Genomic DNA, 23,939 nt, shown 5'->3' with positions numbered 1-23,939 from the left:
GCCCCAGCGCTGGCTCACGGAGCTCAGCATCTTTCCTGCCTCCTGCTTTTGATCTATAAAGCTTTGCTTGGCGGCAGTGACCCAGCCGCATCTCTGCGCATTTCCAGTCTGCTGGGGGGGGCCCTCCGGGAATGTCAGTTTGCATTTGGTCCTGGCCCTCTTAACCTTGACCCCTGGCCCCAGGGTGGGCTACGGCCATTAAACCTTGGCTACCTGGGCTTTCGGCACCATGGGGATGGTTTCCGCAGCGCTCCGGTGCTCGTGGCTTTCTGCTGGTGGGGATGGCTGGGGGGATGCAGACAGATCCATGCATGCGCTGGATGGGCTGGATGGCACCACAACCCCCTCCCCCCCCCAAGCCCCTCTGCTCCCCAGGCACCCCTTGCCTGTGGGGTAGCTTGTTCCTCGCTGATGCGAGCTTTTTCCAGAGGGAAAAGCTGAGCACAGAGCCTTCCCAGTGCCCCCCAGTAGCTCCCCTCACCGAGCAAGGCGCACCTTTCTCTTCCCTCAGGGCTTTCAGGGCTGGAATCCTTGGGCTGTAGCAGCCCTCTCCAGGTTTTCCAGTCGCAGCCTCCTGCCCCTCCAGGTGTCTCAGCTGGGAGTGTCCCAGGCTGTCCCCTCTAAGGCAGGCATGAGGAAAGCCCTGGTCCCACAGTAAGATGCTCCTGGCATCACAGGGCAAATGCCCCGAGCCTTCAGAGAGCCGTCGGGTGGCGTGCAGCAGTGGGGGATGCAGTGGATGCACTTTCCATCCTCCTGGATACCGCTCTTTTAGTGGTCAGTGCCCTAAAATACCTTCGGCTGTCCTGGTTCTGCACTGGGCCACGAGCAGCAGCAGAAATCTCATGTGCCTCATGAGATGGCAACTGAGGCTGTAAGAGCCTGTAGCCCCACGGGCTTTAACATTTTTACTTCACCCCGCCCAAGGACCCAGCTCAGATATTGAATGATAAATGGTCTTGGAGGCTGTTTCACTTGCCTCGGTCTCTTGAGATGTTTTGGTTGCTATTAATTCTGACTAGTTCTTCCAGAGCTGCTGCTGGGATGTTTGCCTTTTACACCGCCATGATGCATCCCTGAGGGCCATTTGAGCAGCAAGAGCCTGGGAAGTTCAGCGTACGGAAAGAAAAGCAGCAGCAGCAGCAAGGGAAGCACTGCGGTGGTGGCAGCAGAGCTAGCGGCCAGGGCCACTGCGGCCAGGGCATCTTTCCACACCAGTGACCCAAGAAAACAGGACAGCCTTGCGGGGAGCTGCCAGGCACCTCGAGCCTGTCCCCACTGAGGACCAGCTCTGCACAAATGGCATCTCAGCATCCCCCCCGCAACGCGAGGGAGGGGAGGGGGCTGCCGCAGCCCCTGGCCAGGGAGAGCGAGCAGCCAGTGCCTGGCACTTGGATCCTGCTGCTTCCCTGCTCCCTGCAGAGGCAGATGGGGTGCTCCCTCCCCCACCAGACCTGTCTGGTCTGTCACACACCTCAGCCACCACCCGTCCCGCTTATCTCTGCAGGCTTTGCCGGTTTTCTTGCAGTCTCCAGACCTCCCTTTGCGGGGTGGGAGGGGAACAGGCACCCAGCTGATGGCCCAGGGAGGCTTACGGCCACCTCCTGCAGCCACAGCCCATTCCTTCCTACACCTGTACGCAGCACAGCTCAGGTTTGACAGTTGCTGCCCACTCCTGCAGATTTGCTTATAGGGCGAGTTCGGTTAATAGAGAGCCACTGGGAGTTTAAACTAATCAGTGGACCAGAAACTGCATTTGTAGAGACCGCCAGATTAAATTTTCAAAGGCATAAAGGCGCTAGGTGATAGAAAAAGGGAGATGTGCTTGCCAAATACTGCTGTGCTTACGTGGAAAGAAGGGAGACGCGGTGATTATATCACACACGGATGATGAGAACAAATGCATGCGGGTGAGAGGACTTGGTAGCGACAGTTCCAGCAGGGACATGGGGCTGAATGTTTGCAAAGGCTCTGGGGACCCTGCAAAGCAAAAGAAAAACATCGTGATGCTGAAGGCTGTTATTGGCATAGTGCCTTGCTGAGTTTCTTTCCTCCCAGGCTGCAGCTGGGCATTTTCATACTCTTGCAACCTGCACCCAGCACAACAGCATTCCATCGTTGCTTGAGCTTTTCTTGTGCTGGTAATTCAGATGCTCCAGTTCCCCAAACAGCCTTCACGATGCAGCTGAAGTCTAAGACCTGGCTGGGAGAGCAGACACAAAATACGAAGTCAAAAGCCGTCTTCGCTTGCAGCTATTGACACAGTGAGGCCAGGGGCAGCTCACGTCAGCTCAGACTGGTGGGTCGGGCATAGACAACCTGCAAATGCTCCACAGCATTTAAGGATTCAGGGTGGAGTGAGAGGTTATTCAAGGCAGGTGCTTCAGCTCCAAACTGACTAAATGCAGCTAGGGCCCCTGTATTTTTCACTGAAGTGTCTGTGTGCATTTCAAGAGCTAGAGAGATACATTAGACACAAACAGAAGTCAGGCACTAAGACATCTTGAGAGGATGCCTGGTTTGACGATTAAAAACGAACAGAGCCAAGCACTATGCATTTTCCAACGCTGTTTATTTGTTTTCTGGAGCCCACCGACACAGCTGGATCTGGCAATGGAGCAGCTTCTTTTTTCTTTAAAGTGTCTATGCGACATTAAGTCAAGGCTAACACTGTAGTCAAAGGCATTTAGAGAGGGCAGCAGCAGAAGCAATGAGAGGTGTTGGGAGGAGGCTGTACAGCAGGGCAGGAGGGGCAGGGAGCACCTTCCCTCCCACTGCTGCAGTGGGGACAGGGTGCAGAAACGCCTATCATCTTTTTGGTTATCTGTACCAGACAAACACAGCACCATGCAACACAATCTGCAGCTGGAAATGAATGGGTGGAGAGCAGGATGCGGAGCGGCATTGCAGGCTGCTTTGTCAGAAGCTGTGTGCCTGTGGCAGGGAGCAGTCGGATGAGTAACCGGGCTGTCAGCAGCTGGGACACAAGCTCCCGAGTGGCATTTGCTTGCTGAGGGGAACCACAGTTCTCAGGATGCATCGACTGGGATAGATAGACCTCTCCCTTGGAGCCAGATCCACACTGCTGCATTTCAAATGGAGTTCAAGTACCTAAAATACCGTGTAAAGAGCCACCTATATATTTTCTTCCCAAAAGGTGGACTACTGTGGTGTCTCATCAGGCTAAGGTTCCTTCCCAGAGTGCCTTTGCTCCCAGCTCTGGCCCAGACCTGCACCTTCCATGGTGACTTGCTGTCCAGCCTAGCTGAAGGCAGCACCACCTCAAAGCATCACTCCTCTTCTAAAGGAAGATTGAAAGAATACCTTCTCCCGGCCACACTCTGCTGCTAGCAATCCCACCCGCCTCCCACCCTGCAGGCCAGGTCCCACACAGCCCCCCGCCCCACGCTGTGCGTGCTGTGTAGCTGCACACAGGCGCAGAGGCTGGGCTGTAGGTTCAGGAGGGTGGCACACACACACAGGATCGCTCCCTTTTACATTGTTTCACCCAGTCACAGACCTTCCAGCACCTGAATACTCCTCTGCCAAGTGGTTCCATCACCCCAAGCAATCCGCACAGCAGCAGCCAACCCAGAAGTCTCCACGGTGGGGGGTGACACGAGCACCCCGGGTTGCAGCTGGGACCTTTGCTCAGCCCTAGAGCCTGAGAGAAAGGCTTTGGCAAGGCGGGCTGGCTCCCGCAGCCAGCACCATGCCCTGTCTCAGCCAGTTACTGTACAAAATGGACAAACACACACACGTTATTTACAGCCCGGTTTTCACATGATGGAGCAGCTCTTGGCTCGGTCTTTCCTGATCTCTGTGTCGTTCAGTAAGTCCGTCCTGCCAGGCATCTGTGATGCCCGCTTCAGTCCCCGTTTGGAGTTGCTGCGCTTCAAGTTCTTGTGCACCCTGTTGACCGAGGCAAGTGTGGTCACATGAAACACATCCCGAACGCTGTTCTCCGAGACCTTGGAGGAGCACTCTGCATAGGCCACTGCCCCGATCTGCCGTGCCAGCGCGCTGCCCTGTGGTCCAGAGAGAGCGGGAGGAAGAAGGAAGAAGGTTAAGCCACCAGCACTCTGCAAGGAGCATCCTTTCACATCGCCGGCAGCCCTGGCTGCGCTGGCAGCCCCACCGGAGCGCCGGGGCACAGTCGACAGCGGCTCTCCCACAACGTTCACTCATCACCCATTCGCTCGGTGCGAGACCACCAGACGTGAGGGTCTCTCCCGAGCAGACAGTGCTACTGGGTGCTGGACCCTGCATCAACTGCAGGTTCTCACTAACGTGGTGCCCCCCCCGCAGCCGAGGACAACCCCTCTCAGCGGGACAGTCACCTAGGACCTGCTCTGCTCAACGTGGCACCAGGCACAGAGCAACCCAGGGCACGGCCACCCCTGCACCGCACCAAAGACTGGGGTCCCCGGGCCAGCCTGGGGACTCCACTGGGTCCACTGGCAGCTGCAGCCCCCCAGACCCCCCCGGCTGTGGCCAGCACCCCTCCAGCAGTGCTGCCCCGACACTGAACCCAAGCAGGAGAGTCACTTGGAGCAGAAAGAGCTGCACTGAACTAGGAGCTGCAGAAGCACAACACTCCCCTTTCGCCAGTCCAACTTGTCAAATCGGGCATCTTCACCACCTCTGCGGACAAACTTTTCAGCTCCTCACCAGGAGACTGTTCAGCAGAGCATCAGGAACAAGTCAAGGTCTGCCAGAGCTGGGGCAAAGAGCGCCGTAAGCATGAGCAGCTCAGCATCCATGAGCCAGGATCAAACCAGCTTCAGACCGAGACCTGGGCACAGCGGGTCGTTCGCTGCTGAGCTTCCTCGGACCAGTAGCTCCTACAGAAAAGCCCCCTCCCTGCCTCCCCTCCCTGAGCCCTAGGGGGATGGCTGCTGAAACACACCTGCTCGTGCGTCACGGGGATGAGGCGCTGCTTGGAAAGCTCCCGGAGCGTGTTTAGGTCTGTCCGCATGTCCAGCTTGCAGCCGACCAGCACAATCTTCGCGTTGGGGCAGAACTCCTGAGTTTCCCCTTGCCACTGCAGAGGAGACAAGAGGGAGAAGGTGCTCAGGGGCTGCCGGTGTACAAGACGCTTCAAGAGGTCCAGTGGCACCTCCACGTCAAGTTTGTTTTGGCAGCAGGCAGCCTGCGAAAGGGGCAGGTTGGAGCGACAAAGGCAATCACAGGGTCTCAGCTCATTGCTCGCAGCCCCTTTCCAACCAAGACCCCCCAGCCTTGGGGGGAGGACAGGCCAGCAGAGTCGTGCCATCAGCTCCTCCCGGACACCATTGCCCAGCCAAACACTCCATGACTCCCTGCCACGGCAGAGCCCACCGGTCTGATCCACAGCTTCTCCTGCTCCCACCAGCCAGCGGCACTTCCCACTCCCACGGAGGAACGGCAGCCACGGCAGCCCAGGGTCCCTGCGCCTGCTGACCACCACCACGGGCTGTCGAGCCGCCCTGTCCTGGCTCATCTCTGCACAGGACCTGGAACTGGACCAGTCAGGCTACCCAGACTGCTACTGGTGCCGCTCCAGCACCACTTGTAGGTCTCTTGCCTCGGACCTGGGCTGGTGCCGCCGCGAGAGGGGATGGGGCATGGGCAACGGTGGGCACCATGGTGAGGGGGGGCTGTCAGGGGGGACGCAGGCTGGGAGCAGCTCTGGAGGCTGTGCTGGAGATGGGAAGCACAGGGCCAGCCAGCTTTCGGTGTTCTGCATGTAACACGAAGCTCTCATGGGATGGGGTTTGGAAAGCAGCCCCCCGAGGGCCAGACCGCACGTGCTCGGGTGCGTGTGGCTTTTCCAAACGGGGGGTCGCAGCTGCTCCGAGACTGATGGACTCATCAGGGCACGTTAATGACTGCCACAGGCAAGGATGGGAATGGTCAGCGTGCCTCTCGGATAACTTTATGCTCGTTTGGGCCAGATATGCCCTGCAAACCTCTCAAATCAAAGCTGCAGCCCCCTGCGCTGGGCCACAGGAGCCCACTCGTGGGCACGGCTGTGGAAAAATAACCACCCCATAGCCCAGCACACAGAGCTGGGGCTCCAAAGGTCACCCTTGCTGGTCCTCCCAAAGTCACCCTTGCTGGTCCTCCAAAGGTCACCCTTGCTGGTCCTTCTGAACCACAGGCGGCAGGGAGCTCTTTGCAAATCACACTCATTATTTGCTTATTATTGGGAGCCACCTGTTAAAGACTTTAAGATATTCAGAGCGCAGCTACAGCCAGGGAAATAAAGAACTGAAGCAATGGAAGAAGGCCAGGGCAAACATCCACTTCCTTCATACTAACAATCCCTTTCAGAGCTCCAAAAATTAATGCCCAAAGCGCAGTTAATTGTCCGCAGCAGTAAATAAAACCATCACCTGTGACCTCCCCCTGGGGAGACCTGTACAACCCCATCAGCACATCAACACCCTGGTTACTGATCTGGTGTTTCTGAAGCAGGAGGCAGACAATAAAGAGATTACCCCTGGCTAAAGATGTCACTTGGAATTAGCAATTTCCTTCTGCGCTAACTGGCGGCTAGGCATATGCCTTAGGCAATTAGAAGGGCAAAGAAAACCAAGCCCACAACCCAGTGTCCATAGCCTGGTGGAGAAAGGGAGCACCAAGAACGCCCCAAGTTTCATTCAACCGATATCAGACCGAAGCACTGCAAAACAGGGAAAAATCTTATTTTCCATCAGGAGATGGGCTCAAGTATCTTCACCATGAACCTCCTTCCCTGCTGCCAGCGACATCTGTCCACCAGGACTCACGGACATGCCCAGCACCCAGGGCTGCACAGCTACTGGGAGATGCTGGTGTCACAGCTGCAACGCACCCACAAAAGGAGGATGATGCTGTTCTTTTTGAGCAAGAATTCAAGCACCCTAATTTACTTGAAGGATGAAAATCCTCAAAGGGATTGAGCTATCGGGTTTGTTCTTGCCAGGCAGAGGTCAGGGCTGCCTGGAATGACACAGGGCTCCCCGATCCGTGGGAGAGGTGCCACCCTCTTCCCACATGACTGACACCTTAGGGAGCCCAAGATTTGCTGTGCTATCGAGACTTGTCAGAGTGAAGGCACTACCCCACGAAAACCTGCTTTGTACAAAATGAAGAGCTGCTTGTTCGCATTCTCTCAGCTGGCTCCTTCCCTTCATCTGTAAAGGCAGCCCAGACATCAGAAGGGCAGCGATAATAAAGATTTCCTCTGCTGAATTAGCATTTCTGCTGCTTCCTTCTTCGCCTGATATCAAGACCCAAAACCCATTTCAACTTCACGGCGTCTCAGGAATTTTCCTCACCTCCACAGGCTGCATGCCTGCACCAAAGGAAACAAGGCATCTACTCAGAGGCACTTAAAAAATCCCCTGTGATTTAGGGTTTATTTTAAGTCACCGTATCAAAAAGACATTGCCTAACAGTACTCAAAGCATCCGTGATGCTGCACAGGGAAGACCATGCACTGAGTGAGCAAGTGTGGGCTCACATGAAGAGTGCACAGAGAGACACAAATAAATCCCAACCCCAGCTAATTATTGACGGGTTTGCATCTCACTAAGGTATAAATGATTTGCTTGCATTACTATTCTGCTGACTTCCAAGCCGAGCAGTGAATTCTTTCAGCCCAGATGAAACACGCCTCCCTCCACCCAGCACACTTGGTACCCAGGACCTGCTCTGGAAACAAACACTGAGCCATTGACCGAGTTATCTGAAGGGTCTTTGTCCCCTCACCAGGACACTTCTGAGACACAGACCTACTTCTCAGCCCTCCCAGCAGCTGAGTAAGAGGCACTTGCTTCAGCACAACATTTGGCAAAATGTGGAGAGGCCAAGAGGGCAGCCAGTACAATGGGACTTGTTCAGCATGGCCAGTCCAGCCCCAGCAGCCTGGGGCTCGCTGGGGAGAACAGCTACAGGAATCACTATTCCATAGTGCTTTTCACGCCTCGGTGTCTCCGACAGCTTCGCAAACAAGATGCCAGCCAAGGCTGGCCTCTGGGACAGGATGCAGCCGCCAGTGAGCTTTGCTGTGAGAGCTTGCTGAAACCACATCTCCCTGAATTCCATGGAAGGAAGCAGGGCATGGCCAGAAACAAGGGATATGAGTGACCAGGAGGCTATTTACCCTCTCCCCTGAGCAGCACCCTGAGTTGCTGCACTTCATCCCATCTCGGAGGAAAGCCTCGCATGGGAACCTCTCCCCAGGGGCCACCCACTGCCCCAGAGCATGGCAAGCAGGGACGGGCCACGGTGCTCCGCAGTGGGTCCCCAGCCTGGTGGGGCTCTCTGAGACCTGCCAGCTAGAAACACCCGCTTTGCTGAAAGACACTAAGGAAAATTATTATTCTAATAAATAATACTTTCTTATATTCTAATAAATATAAATATATATATAAAAAATAATATTCTAATAAATAATATTAGCTTGGCTGCTAACGCAGAGCATGGCCGGTCAGCTCTTCCAGGGCAGGCAGTGTTCAGGGTCCTGCATGCTCTCCACTTCAGTGGCATTGTGCCATCTCGTTTTATTCATTCATAGGCTTGAAATCCAGTGCCACAGCTCATTATTCTTGTCGTCAAGCTACAGAGAGCTGATTGCTGTCTTTCCTACTGTGCAGATGTGACAGCCAAAAACCCGAGCTCTCTACTTGCATAGAAACAGGCACCAGGAGCCACTTCTCAACTGCTGCAAGCGACCCATCGCACGCTGACTGGTGGCTCTGCCAACAGGAGATGCCCACCACTTCCCAAGGTCCATGGAAAACGGAGAAAACACCCTACGCTTCTCCCTGTCCCCACGTTTGTATGTGTGTGCACACGCAGACCCCGCGCACACGTCAGCTACCGTGAGCAGCACCATTCCCCGGGCTCCTTCCAGATGGAAAGAGCTTGCTTTCTGCACAGCCCGCGTGGGGAGCAGCAGCAGCCACCCATCCTCATCCGAGCGTGCTGGAAGCCAAGGCTTGGCCCCAGGGTCAGAGCTTTTAGCCCTGATGACAGCCTCAGGGAGCAGGGACCGCAGCAGGGACCGCAGGGTGCTCCCCGCGCTGCTGCAGAGCTGTCTCGCCAGCCGGGAGGGCACGCCGGGCACTCACCTTCTTGAGCACACTGTCCAGCGTCTCCGGGCGGCTGATGTCAAAGCAGATGAGCACAGCGTCCGAGTCCGGGTAGGCCAAGGGACGGACGTTATCGTAATACGCCGAGCCTGCAGAGAGGAGCAGGAGGAGAGCGGTGAGCAGCAAGTCTCATCCCACTGACTGTTCATTACCCAAACGGGCAGGCAGGACCCCCAGCCCCCCCCTGCCTGGCACAGAGCTCTCCAGTTCCAGTAAGAACCGGAGATGTTGCCACATGATGCAAACAAACAACCGCTCTGTCGGAGGTGAAGGATGCTGACCGAAGCTTCTGACCAGGAACCAGACACCGTTAGGTTCAGCAGTTTGGATTGCAGAGGGATCGGTCCCTTTGTTTAGGTGCGGCAGACAAGAGGGTTTGTCCTTGTGCCCTTACATCTATCCCTTTGCAGAGTGGAAATAAATGCAAGTTTTGCATCCCTAGGGAGCAGCCAGCAAGTCAGAGGCGGCAGAGCTGCACTGCCAGGGCAGGCTGGCTCTGCAGGAGAGGGTGCCTGGAAGGGCTGTGGCACTGCGGAGCATCGCATCCCTGTCCCCACCACTTGCTATGCAACCTGTGCCTTGCCATGCGGTCGCTGCACCGCTCACGGTGGAAAGGTGTGGCTGAGAAAACGCAGGGAACGCCGCTGCTGATTTTTCTGCTCCCTTGCTATCTTTGTACAGGAGAGCTCACTCACGCAGCTCGTGAGAATTTCAGATAGCTAAAAGAATTGGTTTTGCTCAGGATTCGTGCAGGAAAAAAAGACAGTCAGATTCTTTTTGGTACCTAAAAGATGCAATGGGATTTGGTGAACAAGCTGTAAAGGGGAGGGGATGAGTCTGTATTCTGCAGGATTTCTCAGTGAGCAGGCAGAGAGCCCAGCCTGACTCCTGCACAGCTCCTGCCGCACACACACGCGTGCGCACATGCACACACACCCCCTTCGATACGAATTTCAGGCATTAAACTCATTGTCCCACACTGCTTTTATCCGAAGCGTGTCCTGCGTGCCACTGTGGATGCCTCAGCCCCCAGTAACTGCGCGATCAGCTCACGGCTGCTTAAAACCAGCGTTTCGGTTTTATGTTTGGCTTTACGATGGCTTAAACTTCCTGGAGGGATGAGAAGCAGATGTTTATTTATGAAAAGGGGAAGCAGAGACACCAGAGTCCTTGTTGAATCTGCCTCCTCGGGGAGCGGATCACCCACCCCGAGGCCAGGAAACCGGATGCGCTTCCTGCGTGGCCCCCCAGGACCCCCAGACCCCACACTTTCCCACCCTGGGAGGAGGGTGCAGCACCCAGCCCGGCTGTCAGGTGGCTCCTTGATGGAGTTCAGCACCTGATGAATTATGGATGATGGGGGCTTATGTTTCCGGGAGGATGGGAATCTGCCCGGGATAAGTGTGAGAGGAGAATAGGACGATTCTCCACATGGGCTCCGACCCTGGCTCTTGTCTGCCCCAGGGCTCAGGACTGATGTACAGCAGAGCGGGGGGCACAGCTCCACATCCAGGGGCTTTGCAAACACCCCAGATCCCTCTGCAAGAGTCAGACCTGGCTGTGACCGCTCCTGCCTCTGCCCGGAGCCCGCACGGGGCAGGCTGAGATGTGTCTTCCCAAACCTACCCAGCTCCAGAGGCTGCCCACCCACCCTCCCCTCAACACTCACCCACAGCGAGACACCACCAGCAGCCCCAACTGGGACCTCCACGGCACAGAGCTCCGGGCATGCTCTGGCTGGGGCAGGCACCCGGGCATTCAACAGCAAAATTCACAGAAAAATGGGCTACAGGTGTCCTACAGCCACGCTGCTGCCAGCCTGCAGGAGCAAAGGCACCCCCCGCGCCCCCCGCTCCTCTCGGAAGCCGCAGCCTGGGGTCTCCATCCCTGCAAAGTCACCGGGAAGAGCAGCAGATGGGATCCAGCCCAGAAGAAACAGACCCTGGTCTCTGCAGAGCCCAACCCGGCTCCTAGAAGGAAAGTCACGTTGCCGGCATGGAAAGGAGCCAGTCCCTGCGGTGCCTTGGCCAGCCCCGGGGACAGGGATGCGGGCTGGCACACCGGGCACCACGGCAGCCCCGCATCCCAAGCGCGGGAGATTTCTGACCTCGCTTCAGGCTCAAGCTGCTTCAGTTCACAACCAGCAGAGCCAGCAGACCTGGCCCCAGTGACGTGCTTCCCCCACGCAGCAAGGTGACCCAGTCCCCAGTAAGGATGGGGTCACCTTCCGAGGCAGCACCAAGCCGCCAGTCTCGTGCCTGATGTGGTTTTACTGGGTGGGATGTGAGATCCAGCATCGATCCGCAGGCTTGGGTTTGCTGGGTCCTTCATCCCATCCATGCCCTCTCCCCCATCTCCCCGATCCGTGTGACGGTGTCTGCCTCCAGACAGGGGCCCCCAGCACTCCGGAGGCAAGCTCCGTGTTCCCACACACATCCTCTCGCTGCAGCTCCTCAGCTTTACATAAACACTGCAGATAAATCTGCCCCCTCCCAGCCCAGGAATGCTCCTTTTGTAGAGGTGGTTTTGGCTCCATTGAGCACAGACATTGCCACAGCAAACTGTATCATAGCAACCTTCTGCTCCTCTCAGCAGCCAGCCAGCTCCTCGGTGGAGAGCATCCAGCACCGGAGAGCATCCAGCGCCAGAGAGCATCCAGCGCCAGAGAGCATCCAGCGCCAGAGAGCATCCAGCGCCAGTGCAGAACGAAGCATGACCCCTCGGTTATCCCACAGAACCAGCACCATTCCCACCCCGGTGCCAGGAATTGTGCTCCCACTACCTGGGACCACAGGAGGGAAGGCCCCTGTGCTGGCGGGGAGGAGCTGAGGGAAGGGATGCACTAGGTCAAGAACCTGATTTTCTTCATGAGATCAAAATCACCTTTGTATTCATTAACTTTCTGCTCCAACTCCGAAGGGCAGGAGCAGCCCCTGGCACCTTCAGCTCACCAGCTGCTCCGGCAGCAGGTAACAGCCAGTGCTCACAGCCTCTGCCCCACCACAGGAGACCGATGGAGACCGATGGCCAGGGCTGCCCAGCAGATCAGGGGAGCTGCTGCCCTCCAAACTTGGGTAACCTCCAGCTTTCTTTGGAGATGTCTCTATTGAATCAGGAGATTCTGTTTGGGGGATTATTCTTCCAGTTTTTGCATCTATTACTTTTTCACGGAGTATGACAATTAAAAAAAAAAAAAATCCTAACACAAAAGCCTCAGTTCCCTCCAATCCAGCTCTTCAGTTTTATTGATTCTGAGCACTCGACACCTTTCAGATACTCCAGCAAGACACCCCAGAGACCCACAGTCTGGCACTTCTGAACACACACACACACGCCCAGGGCTCATGTGTCTGCAGCTCCAGCCTTTACTGCATGAGTCATTCTCCCACTTGGCACCCAGGTTTGCAAGAAACAGGACCTACGTGCATCTGTTCGTGGTTAAAGAGAGAAAATTGGAGGAAGCCAAAAACCAGCTTAAAAATAAAATCCACACGGTTGCTGTCTGAAATTCAGGGGTGGATGCAGCCGGGAGTAGCTCCTCTTATCAGCTGGCAGCCCCCCGAAATGCATGGCACTGTGACTCAGAGATGCTGCTCTCAGGGGCAGGGGACCAAAACGTGCCGTTTCATCTACACCAACGTAGCCTTAATCTTCATTTGTTCCTTATTAGCTGTTCTGAGAGATAATGAGCCTCCTCACCCGGACATCCTCCATCCCACAATAGCACATTACAAACCAGGAAAGCAAACAGGCATGCAGAGCCGCGATCTGCTCTGCAAGGGGCTCCCGCAACCCCAGCCAGCTCTGGTTTGAAACAGAGACCAGCACTGCCAAGACCTAAATTTTTCAGCATCGCACTTGTCTCGGAGGGCTCACTGTAAACTCTCCCCACCGTGCCAGCAACGCTGCGGCACATGCTTGCCGCAGGGACAGCCAAGAACATCCTTCACAGAATGAAGCAGAAATTCATCCCAGCTTTCTGGAGCGCTGCATCGACAAGCCCCGAGCGCTTGGGGGTCACCTCCCTGCACGGCGGTGCCAGACAAGCAGTGGCTTTGGAGAAGATGGCATCTTTGCTAGACAAATCCCACGGCCGGTTCAGCCGAGCCTTTGTCCGGAGGACAAAGTCGCCAAAGCAGGACCAAGGTGCAGCTGCCTCAGCATCCTCTCCCCGCGCACAGCCAGAAGCCGGGTACCACCTCTCAGCCAGCATCCATCAGACGCGGGGAGACCATCCCCTCCACTGCCACGGCTCCAAACCACCCTCCATCGAGCCCCAACCGGCCACCTCTCGTGTTTCCCAGGACGGGGGCTCAAACCCCCCGAGCTGCCGCGTACCAGCACCCGTGCTCAGCGCTGCCTGCGGCTACACCAGGCTTCCCACAGCTGAACTCTCAGCTCCAAGCAGCCTTTTGCTGCAGAGAAATTTATCCGAACGGCTGCTCACTAGAGGCAAAGGCTCTGCGTGCCGAGGCACGGTGCTGAGCCCCCCTGCCCCCCCCCCCCCCAACCTGGGGTAGGGGCTCCTCGATGCGGCTGCACAGGGGTCCGGCGTGGGAGCGGGAGGCACACGCTCCATCACTGCACCAGACCTGGTTCACATCACATCAGGTGCCAGGGAACGGCACGGCTTTGATGATTAGGCATTCCTCCGCCAGGGCAGATGATGAAGAAGGTGTTTAATAATATATTTTATTTATATCACACCTTTAAGACTGCAAACGAACTGTCTGTACAAGTCACAGACGTGCTGGGCAGGGAACAACCCACCCAGCTGCTCCAGGATGGCAGCAGTGCAGGAAGAAGGGGGCTGCAAGAGGCTGAGCTGAGGGGCGGGGGGGGGGGGGGGGGGGGGGGGGGGGGGCGGTCTGAGGCTCTGGAGGGGCTCTCCCCAGGCAGGCAGGCATTTGCATGAGAAAGGCACACGTCCCCTGCTAGAGCCTGGCTATTGTCAGGGAGCACATACAAGCCTGGATTGAAAACCTGGCCCTGAATGAAAGGCCAGAAGTGGCAGCTGTCCCAGACACCCCAGTACAGAGGCGAGGCCAGTCCCCATGGTGAGCCCACAAAAATCTCCGCTGGTTTTCCGAGACATCCAGGATGCTCCAGAGCTGCCATTTCCTCTGCAGATGCAACAAGAGGGCACAGAGTCACCCGAAAATATTTCCCACTGCTAGAAAAAAAGGGGAAATCAGCCCGGGGAAACAATGGCAGGGTTTACAGCGGAGGGTGAGGAGGAATTCAGCCCCAGGGAACACTGGAGAGCAGCAGTTAAACAACCCCAAAGGTCATGCCCACTCCCCTTACCCTGGCTGCAGACGGACGAGGGAAGAAATTTTTCTTCCCTGGCCCCTTCACTGAGCTCAGCTCCACTGTCCCACAGCCCAGCCAGCACCGGTGGGAGCGGGCAGGTCACAGACCCGGCACAGGACCCCCCCAGCCGGGCACACAACGGGCTCAGGTGTCCCTTTGCAAGGATGAAGCCACCGGTGCCAACAGGCCACTCGTGCCTATCGCCGTGCCCACTGCCACCAGCCCCCGCGTGGCACAAGCCCCAGCCACAGTCCCTGCAGCTCCTGTGGCCCGCATCCTGCCTACAAGATCCCCCAGGACACCTCCTCCTGCAAGGCACCCCACTGGAGCCAGGGAGGTGGGATCCCCAGAGCCCAGGAACCAGCATCTCCACGCCAAGGGACTTCTCAGAGACCACCCCTCACTTAGGGGGAACCATAAGCACGGCCAACTGCAGACACGGGTGCTTGCCTTCAAGATTTTAGTTGCCCTTACAAAGGCAAAAAGAGATGTTTGAAGAGCAGTAGGTCGGTGTGCCCAGCATGTGATGGACCAGAATATGCAAATGCCCTCCTCATTCCCTGTGTCATTAAGGCTGATGAGCTTTACAGACAGGGGACCAGGAAACCTGCCATTGCAGCCTCCCAGACTGCAAGAGCCGCACATCAGGGAGACGATGATCTGAACCACCACAAGTTCAGAGACCGACTTCATCCTCCCAGCGTGAAATCAGACCCTCTCTCCTGAAAGAAAAAATCAGAGGAGTTTTTTGTTTGAAGATTGATAATGTGCAGCAATATCCCTGAGCACCCTGCAGGTCCCCGCTCAGCCGGGGCTCAGAGACAGGTTAAGGATCCCTGACCCTGCCCAGCTCATTATTGTCTGGAAGGGGAGGATGATGCAGATCCCACTGATATAAAAAACATGTTTCTGACACTGATACAGTGCTCATTAATTAGAGTCCAGCCCAGAAAAGCGCCAAGTGGCAGAGACAAGAATTAAAACCCTGGTGACAGACTGGGGGGACACTGGTAACGACGGGCTCTGGCAGCACCGCGGTCCAAAGCCCAGACCCAGTTCTAAGGTCACAATTATGAAAGAAGCAGTAATTAGTGACGTTAAAGATTAAAGTGAGTGGCACTAAGAGCAAAGCAGATCTGGCAAAATAAGAGTCAAATGGAGCCACCATCGTGCCAAGCTCCACTCTGCAGCAAAGCCCTGGGCATGCGACATGCCGGGCTGATAAATGCACGCTGCCACCCCTGCCAGCACCCAGGTGCCCTGCGCCGCTCGGGGTGCCCTGGCTCTGCCCACAGCAGCCACACAGCCAGGCAAAGGCGGCAACAGCTTCTCTCCAAGAGGCCATCCCCATCACGCCATCCCCATCACAGCCCACAGGGCAGAGCTTTCACCACTGCATCCCCGGCGCCTTCCCACCGAAAGCCCCCCAGCAGCAGGCTTTACTGGGGAAGGAGCCCCCGCCAGCCTTGCAGGCACAGCCTCAGGAAGGGTTTTACCCAAGCGATGGTCACACATTTGTCTGAAATCAGGGTATGACAGAGCCCCACGATGGGGAGGGCTCCAACCCGATGGCCAGCAAGGTCAGGGTCAGAGGGTTGTCATGACATGACACAAAGCCCTGGTGCCAGAGAGAAAGTGGGGAAGACAAGGAGAGACGATGCATCCCACCGAAGCTGGAGGGAGACAGAAAGCAGCTGAGGGAACTGCCCCTAGCCCAGCCCTCCAGAGGACACCGGGCACAGTACGGCCATCGGTCCTCCGGCTTTTGCAAGCTCCTCTGATGGCTGGACCATGATGTTTCTCTTGTGCAACACCGCTGCAAACCCCTGAAGTGCAGAAAAGGAGGAAACCATTCCATGACATGGAACAAGCAACCTTCTACAAAGTGCCTAACTGAAACAAGAGCTAATCCGCTTGGACAATTAACCTCTGCTCCTAATTCTTACGATGCACGTAAAAAAATGAGTAAAATACTAAACAACCCAGCTGGCATACCTTCAGGACGGGCATGATCAGGATGAAGGGAATGGTATTTGCACAGGCTGAGGTGGCATTTCTGGGCCCCTCTCCAGATCTGATTAGTGGAAACCTGTCACTCGGGAGGAGGCTGTTCTGCTGGATTTACCAGCAGAGGAATCCTCAGCTCAGGCAGGCACAGGGTGCTTCTGCCTCATCCAGGTCCTGTGCCCTCTCTCACCTACGCAGCTCACAGGGATCCAGAGGAGTTTGCTCAGGTGCAAACCTCGCTCTGGCAGTCGGGAGGAAGCTCTGGAAGCTCCTTGTAGAAATCCCTGCTGGCATCTCTGGGGGAGCATCACCGAGTGCCTGGGGTGGGAGGGCTGCGGCTGCAGAGCAGCCCGAGGAGCTCATCCAGGCTTCTCATAATCACGCTGGAAACCATCCCTCTGGCAGCTGACAGCGGAGACAAATGGGAGCTCGAGGTCCTTTCCTGGCACTCTTGCCACATCACGAGGGCAGCGGGCATTGCTGCCTGTTACCCCTCCTGGGGGGTACAACAAGGACGAGGAGTGGCAGCAGATTCCCAGAGCACAGCCCGCGCACGCCCCAGCTTTGGGAAAGGCGTCCGAGGGCTGAGCACACACCATTATCTTTCTGCAGTGTTGCACATTTCAGGTTTGCTGTGCATAAGCAGCAGAGCCGTCCCCGAGGGCTCAGCTACCAGATAAGGTTTCTCCCCGCAGGGAAGGCTGTGCCTGTACGCTCATGAAGTTTAATCGAGTGAAGATTTAATCTTCAGAATCTGGGGCAAAAGGAAAGCTGCATCCATGTCCTTGCTGCACACACGGGGTCTGGGGGGCACATCGGCCGGCTCCTTCAGAGCTCCCCCTCCCACACAGCCCCCTGCCACCACCCCACCCCCCCGTCAGCCGAGCCTGGGCACACCAGCACTGTTCGGTGGGGCAGGGGGAGCTCCTTGGCAGGGTGCTGGGCGAGGACCATTAGAAAAGCAAAGGATGGGGCATGACTGCCCTGCTCCAGGGAGTGTCTGCAGGTCTGTTGATGTGACCGCCCCGATAAGGAGCTTCCACTTGCCCTAACCAGGCAAAAAAATCAGTATTAAAGTGGCACTGGGAGGTGGGTGCCACAGAGGCCAGACTGACAGCAGGAGGAGGGAGAGCGGAGCGGTGCTGTCCTTGCCACAGGAGAGAACAGATCACCCCCATCCTGTGGGAAGGGGGTCTGCATCAGAGCCAGGAACAAACCCACCCCAAGGAAAGCCCTTCCTTGCCCACGAGGTCACAGCAGCCCACAGGGTTGGCTGGTTGTCGCCAACGGCCCCATTCCTCAGCACCCCTGTGACACCCAGGACACCCCCAGCCCCCCAGAGGCTGACCCTCCTGGATCGCAGGGGAGAAAGGATGGATGCTGCCCTTGCTGCAGGGAGGTGCAGGAGGAGCAACCTCCATCCCTCAGCCACACAGCGTTGCAGCACCCCCACACCATGCCCAGCCCAGCGAGACAATCCTCCCGGGGACTGTCATGTCATGTCATGTCATGTCTTCTCAGGTCCATCCTCCACCCACCACTCCAGCATAAGCGTTTCTGCTGCTGTTTCTGCTGCAACTCTTTCAACTTCTGTCTGACTGGTTACTGACCTGCCTGAGAATGTGACCCAGCTGCACATATTTTTAGGCTTAACTACGTATTTGTGCTGAGGCAGAACACAAGTATGCTGGTTTCAGGCTCCCAGCCTCAACAGGGAGCATGGGAGGAGCTATTTTGGTACGGAAAGGGCAGCTCCACATTTTTCCTTTTGCCTCAGAGTGCAAGTGGCATTGAACTCCTCCCAAGACAGAACTTGCTCTTGCACTTTGGAAGAGGCAGCCATGGCAATCCTGGAGCCGCATGCTGGGAATCCATGGACAAGCCTCAGCATCCATGGAGATGCCATCGCTTAACTCGGCCCCTTTCAGCTCTCTAATCTCATCAACATTCCTCGGAAGTTCCCCTAAAGAAGGATCTGTTATCGCAGCCTGTACGTTCCCACACAGGCCATACCAAGGCAGACTGTTTGCCGAGTACAGGCGAAGAGGGAGGCGGAGGGGGATTTGCAACTCACAGCGTTATTCTTGTCTTGAACGCGCATCTGCTTAAGAGACAGGAGCCCCGGCGAAGGGCTGGCAGCAACCCCCTTGTTGTGAGCTGCAGCACAGAGCAGGGCACAGTGGCACTGCTGAACCTGTGGCACTGGTCTTTGCAACGTCGTGGGATGTCGTAGACACTGGGGGTATCAGCAGCAGTGCATCCCACCAGTCCACAAAGGACAGAAAAGTCTTCTCCAGCAGCTTTCCAAGACGACAGGGATCCTGTGCAAGGCACAATGCCAGGCCTGGGTCTCCCCCATGGCCACCGGCACAGATGCCCCTACCAGGCAGCTCCACTCTGAGCTGGGATCTGCATCAGCAAAAGATGCACCGAGCAGATAAATGAATGGTCTCAGCTCACATCACTGCTCTGCCTGCCTGCACTTGGAGGCCACAGACACAGAGGGCAGGCACAGCCTCCTGGCATAAAGGGGTGTGAGCCAAAAGCAAAGAAGTGAGCCCAGGCTGCCATGCACAGCACAGCTTCCTCCCCATTATTACTGGCAACAAAACCAAAAAAACACCTCAGTGCAGGGCAAAGCCCCAGACGTGCCAGCACCGACGCCGCAGCACCTGGCCTTGCCAAGGCAGCAGCGTGGCCTGAGCCCGTCTCTTGCCCTGCTGGACCCGGCTCTGCGGGGCCGCCGGCACGAGCGTGGCATTGGGGCAAGTCCAGAGATGCAGGCAGTGGGTCCGCTGGCCATGCCCGGGTCACCGTGGGGATGCACCGAGAGCCGGTCCCTGGGGAGGCTGGCCGGCGCTGAGCGCCCTCGGCACCGGAGACCTGCTGAGCACCACAGCAGCCTCCAAGAGCAGGGCAGAGCCACAGACACTCCCTGATCCCACATCCCACAGAGAACGCAAGTATCGCATCGCTGGGGAAAACCTCCCTGCCCCGGTTCGCAGCCAGAGGGAATTGTGCTCCCCTTCACACCTCTGAAGAATGGAAATGAAACTCAACTCCTCATCACAAAGCACTGCTAGTGATCCCAAAGCCACCCGCCCCTCCTCCACCTGGCCACAAGGAAGAAACCTCTTCCCCGACGGGTCTGGGGGCACCGGCACTGCAGGTCCGGGAGGCACCCAGCCCTCCGGGAACAGCACTCCCAAGCCACCAGGCATCCCGTCGAACAGGAGTTTCCCCCCCACCCCAAGGGACCGGCGCCATGCAGAGGAGTTGTTTCTGTGCCGAACACTTTCGGCCAACAGGCAACAAAGAATTTGCCAGAACGGGAGCAGGAAGAGCAGCAAAGCACCGTGTCCTCCGTAAGGCTCATGAGCAGAGGTGCCAGGGCATGGCAGCTCCCCAGAGCCAGATCCCTGCCCACCCTGTTCAGCAGGCTGGCTCCACAGCCCTTCCCTCGCACACACAGGGGTCCAAACTGCTTTTTAAACAGCACATAGCACCGGCTTTCAGGGAGGACGGGAGGGATGGGACATCCCTGCTGTGCTGTGAAATGGCACCCGAAGCAATTTCACTCCCACAGAGAGCCCTGAGGTGGGACCAGCTTAAACAGAAACAAACATGAGATGCAACCAGCACCTGCAGCTGATGGACAAGGGGTCAAGCTCAGACTTGGTTCACTGTTCTCCCTGGTGATGGTGCAGGGTCCTTGCATTTGCCCTGTCTGAGCAGCTCAGATTTTCATCCTCGTGAAGGATTCTCAGTGCTGGAAACTCTCCAGAGTCACCCTCCCGCCTCAGGAAAAGTAATCAATAGACAAAGGGTTAAAAGACATTTCAAGGAAATCGGAGGTCCCAATACAATTTGGGAGCCATTCAGTTCTCCATCATTTCTGTCCACCCTACGGCAATATTCTTCTAACTAGATTTACTGCCTGCCTGCCAGCTGCTAATGTCATAGCCTGCATTTGCCACTTAGCAGGAGGGGCAATACTACAAGCCCCCAGGGAGCAGACAATGTCCCAGTTTGTACAGGGATTATCAGTGGGATTTCTGGGCGGCCAGGTAGGCTGTGGCCACGCTTGGTCACAATAAAGGGAATTTTGCAGGCAGATTGCTCTTGCCCCGACACCCGTTGCTGGCTGATGCTCAGCTCACCCTGCACAGCTTCCAGAGCCTCCGACCACTGTCACGACTATCTACAGGACGGGGGGGGGGGGAATCAATAGTCAGCTCCTCTGTCCAGGTCTCTCTTCTGATTTCTGAAGGAGATCGTCAGTTCCAATTACTTACCTAAGAGATGGTGAGTGTTTAAAGTCTAAAGGGCGATCTTGACAGGGTGATGGGAGCAGTTTCCCAGCACCTCCCTTCCCGCTCTTGCTGGGATGGAATTTATCATGAACAATAAGCCCCTGCATGCAAAGCGGCTTGAAAGAGACAGGAGGAAGCACAGAGACAAGGGAAAGTGCATCCCAGTGCCCGTCATTCTGCATGAGGAGGGCAACCAGTTACTCTCAACCTCTCCAGCTCAGCTAGTTCAATTCACTATTGTGCAAAATTTCTTTTCCCAAAGCTCCTGTTTACAAGTGTCTCCGAAAGGTACTGGAAATTCAACAGCAGCTTGCAGTCCACAGCTAAAAATATCAGCGTGATTACTAGGGACAATTGCTGTGCATTGCTTTGCAGGACTGTTTATTGAAGAACTAGCTCCTGTGTATTTCAAATCAAAGCTGCAACGGAAGGGAATTTATCCAGAAAACTATCTAGCAAACTTCATCTACAAAGCTGTTAAAAAAGGTGTTACATTTTTCATAAGGAGAAAGGAGAATCAAAGTTCATTTCCTCTTGGCTATGGAGATAAACATTAGACAAACTTGTATCTTTTGTTGAAAAGGGTAAAAATGAATGCGACAGCACAAGATGCAGGTATCAGATACACAGCTTTAAAGACTTTGTATCATGTCCTTTTCTTTTAACGTTCCTAAGATCGAAGGCAAACATTCTGGAGAATTCCTAAAAAGCAAACAACGCATCAAACACGCTGCCGCACGCTCAGGTGGGGAAGTTTTTCACGCCAAACACAGACACTCGGAGCAAAGCCACCCAGTGCCTAACAAAGACACCCCAGCCGGCCCCTTTCGCAGGCTGTGGAGCCCAGGGCTGGGGAGCCCCCGCAGCCACGGGGTGATCCCAGCTGGGGGTGTACGCACGAGCACACCCAGGTGATACGGGGGGTCAGCCACCCCTCGCTCCCGGCGCACCCCGATCCCGACTCACCCCATCCGAGCAGCTCCAGGGAACCCTCGGCAGGGAAGGCCCCCAGCTCAACCAGGATGGCTTCGCTGTCACCATCCATGCCCGAGGGACCTCACGCAGACACGCCAGCCCAGCACCATCCAGCCACCACGCAAGGACTCCCACACAGCTCCCCATCACACGTGGAGAGCCGATGCTTCACCTGCGGCTCCAGCAGTCCCGAGAGCCAGCATCCCTGCGGCTCGGGCAAAGCTAAAGATCCCTTTTTGTCTAGAGGAATAAAAGCCAGCGAAAGCAAGGCCTCCCGGTCAGGAAGCTCCAGAACAGAGTCAACAAACGCATTTTACATGTTAGAGCAAGTCCAACGCTCAGCAAAGCCACCACCCCAGGTAGAGCAGTGCTGATCCTACGGCTGTAATTTGATGGATGCAAAATTACAGCGAAGAATTGGACTGTACAAATGCCAAGAAAGTCCTAGGTCACGTTTTCATTTACTATTGCTCTCAGACACCGAGAGGACTTCACCGGTCACAAAGACACCCGAAATTACAGGGAAAGGGCATCAGCAAGCCCGTGATGTGCACCCACCATCCCAGCACAGCGTTCAGCCGCACGGTGCGTGCGCCGCAGTCCAAGCAGGCTGGCAGAGGGAGATGACGAGGCGCACGCCAACGGCGCTGGGTGCCGGTGCTTTACCAGCTCTGCACCGAGCACCGCACCGGCCACTCAGGCCTCCGCAGAAGGACAGCGCGAAGGGTGGGGAAGGGTCTCGGTGGGCTGAGGCAGAACCACAGCCGAGGGCACAAACGGGGCAAACACGAACCAAAAGGAAAAGCCCCCAGGAGCCCCCGACGCGCCGTCGCGTTGAGCCATGAGTGGACAGTGCGTCCCACGCTGTGTCCCCCTGTCCCACGGGGCGTCCCCCTGTCCCACGCTGTGTCCCCCTCCGAGGCGCGTCAGTGCCCCCCGCCGCCCCCGTACCTCGCAGGGTTGCGGCGCTCCTGGGACACGGAGCCGGTACCCCCGGGCAGCGCGGAGCCGGGGGCCGCACCGCGGGCACAGGGACCGGGCACCGGCACCCCCCCCCGGAGCGGCACCAGGCACACACCACCGGGCACACACCGCCGCTCCCCCCCAGAGCGGCACCGGGCAGCCCCCCCCCTCCCGGGGCGGCACCGGGCACACACCGCCAGGCCCCCCCCGGACCCGCACCGGGCACATACCGCCACCTCCCCTCCCCCCGGAGCGGCACCGGGCACACACCGCCGGATCTCCCCCGCACCGGACCCGCACCAGGCACGCACCGCACGGCTCCCCCCGTTCCGGAGCGGCACCCTCCTCCCCGGACCTGCACCGAGCACACACCCCGGGCGCCCCCACCCCGGACCCACACCGCACCGGGCACACACCGCCGGGTCTCCCCCCCCCCCCCGCACCCCACCGGGCACACACCGCCGGTCGCCCCCCCCCCCCGGGACCCTCACCGGGTCTGCCCGCGGCCGGGGCGAGTTCAGCGGCCGTTGGATCGCGGGGCGCAGCCACAGCCCCAACCCGGGGTCTCCGCGCAGGGGGGGCACCCCGGCCGCGGAGAGCAGCCCGACCCCCCGGTGTCCCCCCCCCGGGGGGGGCAGCCCACCTGAGGTATCCCACATGTTGAGCTCGGTGCGCTGCTTGTCGATCTCGAAGCTGGCCGTGTAGTTCTCGAAGACGGTGGGCACGTAGCTCTGGGGGGACGGAGGGGAGAGCAGAGGTGAGCCCAGGCCGCCCCCCGGGCCGCGCCCGCCCGCCCGCCGCCCGCCGCCGCACCTCGGGGTAGCAGTCCTTGGCGAAGACGTGCAGCAGCGCCGTCTTGCCGCACTGCGTGTCCCCCACCACCACGATCTTGCAGCGCGCCAGGTGCCCCTCCATGGTGCGGGGCCGCGCCGCCCGCGCCGCCGCTTTACCGGGACGGCCCCGGCCTGGCCGCGCCCCCGGCCCCGACGGCACCAACCAGGCGCGGAGAGGAGCCGGCGCTGGGCAGGGCCGCGCCGCCACGGCCGCCCCCGGCCGCCTCCCGCCGGCCTCGGCCCCGGGAGCCGCCCCCCCCCCCCTCCGCCCCCTCGGGGCGGCCTCCCCCGGCGGCACTGCGGCCGCCCCCCGCCCGCCCGGGCACGGCCCCGCCGCGGGCTGCCGCCGCCCCCGCCCGGCGCATCCCGGAGGAAAGGGGGGGTGGGCTGGGTCCGGAGGGGGGGGGCGGCCG

The 23,939-nt window shown here is 57.7% G+C and overlaps 1 protein-coding gene across 1 annotated transcript; it reads right to left on the bottom strand.

Annotated features, from left to right (window-relative positions):
* Positions 1-2,553: 2,553 nt before the first annotated feature.
* Positions 2,554-23,733, bottom strand: RND2 (Rho family GTPase 2). The gene is made up of 5 exons (XM_055789742.1): positions 23,507-23,733; positions 23,337-23,424; positions 9,102-9,211; positions 4,910-5,044; positions 2,554-4,028 (listed from the first exon to the last, which is right to left on the bottom strand). Exons 1-5 carry the CDS (start codon positions 23,606-23,608, stop codon positions 3,780-3,782), a joined length of 684 nt encoding a protein of 227 aa, XP_055645717.1. The 5' UTR covers positions 23,609-23,733; the 3' UTR covers positions 2,554-3,779.
* Between the last annotated feature and the right edge of the window lie 206 nt (positions 23,734-23,939).

Source organism: Falco peregrinus, chromosome 18, assembly GCF_023634155.1.
Source record: "Falco peregrinus isolate bFalPer1 chromosome 18, bFalPer1.pri, whole genome shotgun sequence".
Lineage (NCBI taxonomy): Eukaryota > Metazoa > Chordata > Aves > Falconiformes > Falconidae > Falco > Falco peregrinus.
This window is presented reverse-complemented; position numbering and strand designations above follow the sequence as displayed.

Coding starts and splice junctions, on each gene's coding strand:
- RND2 (XM_055789742.1), bottom strand. CDS start 23,608: ATGGAGGGGCACCTGGCGCGCTGCAAGATCGTGGTGGTGGGGGACACG. Junction 23,425..23,506: donor CCAAGGACTGCTACCCCGAG/GTGCGGCGGCGG, acceptor CCGTCCCCCCAG/AGCTACGTGCCCACCGTCTT. Junction 5,045..9,101: donor TGGACAGTGTGCTCAAGAAG/GTGAGTGCCCGG, acceptor TCTCCTCTGCAG/TGGCAAGGGGAAACTCAGGA.